The sequence below is a fragment of the Pterocles gutturalis genome, unplaced genomic scaffold, assembly GCF_000699245.1.
Source record: "Pterocles gutturalis isolate BGI_N339 unplaced genomic scaffold, ASM69924v1 scaffold38265, whole genome shotgun sequence".
In the NCBI taxonomy this organism is placed as follows: Eukaryota; Metazoa; Chordata; class Aves; order Pterocliformes; family Pteroclidae; genus Pterocles; species Pterocles gutturalis.
The window spans coordinates 3,245-7,841 of record NW_010139669.1 but is presented as its reverse complement, the minus strand read 5'-3'; the positions used below and the strand labels follow the sequence as shown (position 1 = coordinate 7,841).

The 4,597-nt window shown below is 41.9% G+C and overlaps 1 protein-coding gene across 1 annotated transcript; it reads left to right on the top strand.

Annotated features, from left to right (window-relative positions):
• Positions 1–911: 911 nt before the first annotated feature.
• On the top strand, positions 912–4,292 carry LOC104469056 (ras GTPase-activating-like protein IQGAP2; the record flags this gene model as incomplete). The annotated part of the gene is made up of 3 exons (XM_010083399.1): positions 912–1,068; positions 2,343–2,420; positions 4,216–4,292. Coding segments are annotated over 3 exons (312 nt in total), but the record flags the coding sequence as incomplete, so codon positions are not given.
• Between the last annotated feature and the right edge of the window lie 305 nt (positions 4,293–4,597).

Sequence of the window (4,597 nt, the reverse complement as noted above, 5' to 3'; positions counted from 1 at the left end):
ATTTAGACTAGACATTAGAAAAATTCTTTAATGTGGGGGTAGTGAGGCACTGGAACAGGTTGCCCAGGGAAGCTGTGGATGCCCCATCCCTGAAGGTGTTCAAGGCCAGGCTGGATGAGGCTTTGAGCAACCTGGTCTAGTGGGAGGTGTCCCTGTCTGTGGCAGGTGGGTTGGAACCAGATGATCTTTAAGGTCCCTTCCAACCCAAACCATTCTGTGATTCTATGACTAGAAGCCATCTTCTCTCATGGGTGGTGGGAATGTTTCAGCCAAGTCACTGCCAAGCAGACCTCAAATGCATAAAGTAGCTTGGACTCTTTCAACAAAGAGCTTCACTCCGTCCTGCAGCACCTGCACCGCATGTTTCACAGGGGAAGGTGGAGAGCTGCCGCATATTGTGGGAGGAGGATGAGCTGCAGAAGTGCTGTGGAGATGAGCATTGCTGCAAGCTTGGGTTGCAGCACACCGTGGCTGTGGGAACCAGTCTTGCTCAGCACATTGCTGGCCTCTATGCCCTTGGGGTTCAGGCCTAGCATAGAGGTTTTTTAATGCAAACATCAATACAACATAGCACTCTCACGTTTTAAATTGTTGTCTATTTAAAAGGCCAGTGCTCTTTAAAAGGTCTGACTGTTTTAACACAGCAATGTGAAAACACAAAATAAATGAGACCCCCTAGGGGATGTGTACTTCAAAGCATGTTGTTTGGTTATTGATGGGTCATGACCATGCAGTGCAGATATGATTCTCTCTAGTCATTTTGATCTGCCACGTGAAAGAATGAGTTTTCTCCTTAGCCTGCATCCTTTTCTCTTGATAATTATTAATATGTTGTGGCAGTGGGTGAAAGATGTCACTTCTGATCTATTAACGTCACAAATACTAAAGTTTTTCAAATGGTGTCTCCGTAGGTGGATGGAAGTCTGCTTGGAAGAAGAGCTGCCCCCAACTACAGAGCTGGAAGAAGGCTTAAGAAATGGTGTTTACCTTGCCAAGCTTGCAAAATTTTTTGCTCCTAATGTTGTGTCAGACAAAAAGATCTATGATGTGGAGCAGGCACGCTATAAGGTAATAATTTTTTCAGTTCTCTCACTGACAAGACAAAAATCTAATGTCTCAAAAAAAAAAAAAATCCAATGTCTGTCTTCCAACTCTTAAAAATGCCCGAGCATGGCTGGTTAATTTTCTGCATGTCTTTCATAAGGCTGATGGGACTAGATAGAAGACACACAGCACTAAGAAACCAGCATGATAAGTTAGAAATATTTTACCCTTAGAAAAACTATGTTAGTGTCACTTAATGTTTTTAAAGCTGAACAAATTACACTTCTGGCTCCACGGAAAACATGAGCTTTACCATTTATACAATTATTCCTCACTAGGAATAGGAGCCAAAAGCAATTCAATAATTAAACTTTATAACTATTCTGAACTTTGCTCATCTTGTTTGGGAGAACATTCACATCATTAGATCTGTGTGTTTATTTTACTAAATTTAACATGGAGAAGCAAAAAAACCAAGCTACCAGTAACTAAGCTTAGCTTGCCATGTGTGCAAGCTGTTAATTAACTCTGAGATGCTGAATAATACAGAAATATGTATGCATATGTAGTAGCCCCAGTATGGAATGTATTACCTCAATATGTAGAGGGGGCAGAAAAAAAACTGAAATAGGCATTTTAAAGGTGTAGTCATTGGCTGTTGTTTGAGAGTTGAGAAATTAAGCTGTTCTAGGTCCACATGGTTAAGAGAATGATGATTAGGAGTCCTGGTTACCTTTAAATGCTTCTCTTGAAAATCTCCAAAACTTGAGTTCAGGCTTCCTTCTTCCTTTACCCTGACTCTTTTAAAAATTAGAAAAAATTAAAACACTTCACTTGTAGCTGCTGCTTGTGTAGGCTGTAGGGGGGGTCAGGTATTCAGGTAGATCTGAACAGTGACTAAGAGCTTTTTATCTGTTTTCCTTCAGAGTAGTGCTAAGCAGTGTTAGCAATTCTTTATTTTGGAGGTACTGTTTCCTGGTATTTAACAGCCAGCCTTTACTCCCAAAGACTACTGAAGGGCTGTACAAGTGTCCATTTCAGTCACAGTCAAACCAGACATGTACAAATCTGGCTTATGTTATGTAAAAGAATGAGCTGGACAGCATGGAGCTGTTGATGTGTCAGGATACTTCACTAGCAGGACTGTGGTTCTGGTGCTTTTGTGTCCAGGTTCAGACAAAGGAAAATTCTCTGAATTTGAGTTTAGGATATAAAGTTGAGAAGCAACAGGAGGATCAATAATTAGAGAATTTGCTTTACATTATTTTAATCATCCTTTCCTTCTATGTTTTTAATAGAAATCAGGTCTTCATTTTCGGCACACTGACAACACTGTGCAGTGGTTAAGAGCAATGGAGTCCATTGGTCTACCTAAGGTAAGCCTTAAAATTTTAGCAAAGAAACTGGCTCAATGCACTGACTCACTGAGATCCCCTTTCCTCTGCTTGAGTATAAATAATTGCTTATAGTAAGTCTATGGGGAAGGGTAGTTCAGGAAACAGATCTCAGGAGAAAGTAATGCTGAAAACACTGACACTGTTGGTTATGTGCTACTGCTGCCTGAGTGTGTGGGATGAGTCTACTGTGGATGACAAGTGCTGTGACTGGAAATGCCCAGGGTGTTTCTCCCATGGGAAGTTAAATAGAAACACTAGCAATGTTTTAGCCTTATCTTATTGCTAGTACAGTCTCAGTGGGATCTTGGAAGTAATATAGTTTAAAATAGAAGACTTAAATATTTGCTTCTTTTAGGTTGCCACCTCTCATTGTGTCTCTTGCTGCCTCTTCTTCTTAATGTATATGCTAGTTTCTCTGCCTCTGCCCTGTTTCCAGACTGTCCTTGAATGCTCCACTGCATCTATGTGGCTATACTGCTGCTCCTGTTCTGCCAGAGGCTTTCTTGGGTCGCCTCTCATATACCTTCATCCTTGCTGGTCTTTGCTTATCACCTCCCCCCTCTGCTGCTGTTTCTGGGCACCAGAGTCTTTTTCAGATTAAAATCCTTGAAGAAAGGCCTATGTGGAAACATCTACTTTGCTTGTTTGGACATTTAGGCACCTGCATGCAGCCTGGGGGGAGTACTCCCTTGCCCAGGCTGGCCAGCAGCAGCCCTGGGGTGCCTGGGGGGTGCAACCCAGCGCTACCCTGTGTGCCATGGGGTCTGGCACAGCAGAGGTGCCCAGATGGCTGCCTGAAGGTCTGCAGGAGCTGGTGGCAAGTCGCTGCGAGCAAACTCACTGCAGGTGCCTGTAAGCAGAAAAGGGCACCCACAACTGCCATCAGGAATCCCATAAGGATGAGGAGGATTCTGCCTGTCCCACATAAGGCTTCTTTGTCTAACTGGAGTCCTTCATTCAGCTGGCTGATTTCCACCCTGCCATCCCTCCTCCAAAAGGCTTTGGTTCTGTAGTGGAGGAAGTCTATGGCCAAAAGCTTTCCCAAGTGTCCCCCGCAAAGCTGCTGTGAGAGAATGATTAAGAGGGCACTGTGCTCTGAACTTACTTGGTCTTGTCCTATTTACTGTGTGATGGCACAGCCCTGAGTGACTGACCTGGGCTTGAAGCACACTGCCAACTCTCACAGTTAGCTAAGTCTTTTATTTTATTTTTGTGGAGAAACAGTGTTTAGTGACTGGGACCAAGGCCAGGAACAAATTAGTGGTCAAATCAAAATTGGAACTTCTGATGTGACTTTTTGGCTAAATTGCTTAATATTCCTCTATCTGAATATCTTTCTCTGTAAATGATGTATTTACACAGTTGGGGGTGCTGGCAATTAGAATTCTGCCTTTTTAAACCATACTTGGTAGGTTTGGTTCGCAGTGAGGCTTTGCAAATTGGAACTGTGTCCCAGGCTTTGGGTATCTGTAGGAGGACAAGCCCTGTTGGCTGAGCTTGTGACAAAGGACCTTTTCTAAAAATTTTACTGAAATGCTGTCTGCTTATCTTCCTTTTTTTCTCCTCTTATGCAGTAGCTTTTGTGCTTTAGTAAACTCTTCCTTATGAAAACTACTGATAAAATAACATCAGAAGAGACTTGATTCATAACTGTATAGAACTAACAGCTGAACTTCTGTAAGTCTAAGGTATGGTTCTGCAGAGAGCTCATTTTAGCCACTTTTGTGCTCAGTGCTGTGTCTTGTCCTTTAACTGGGTGTTCTTTGTTTTTTAGATCTTTTATCCTGAGACTACAGATGTCTACGATAGGAAAAACATCCCTAGAATGATATATTGCATTCATGCTCTAAGGTAACTGGTGATGGGAGTAAAAGTTAAACTAACTGCCGAATCTAGGAGTGTTAGTCTTGAATGATTTTAGGGTAACCAGTATTTCAAAATGTGTCAGAATTTACAAGTTCATTACTTTAGGTTGGAAACGTAAGTCCAACTTTGTCAGTGATTGGGCAAGTTATTTTCAAAGTAGAAATGAAGGACTATTGAATTAAGCAGAGACATCTTTCTCAATGAGTACACCACCTCACGAAGTGCACATGTAATTTCAACATGCATACTGCAACAGACCAAATAAATGAACCAAAACTTAATAAAATATT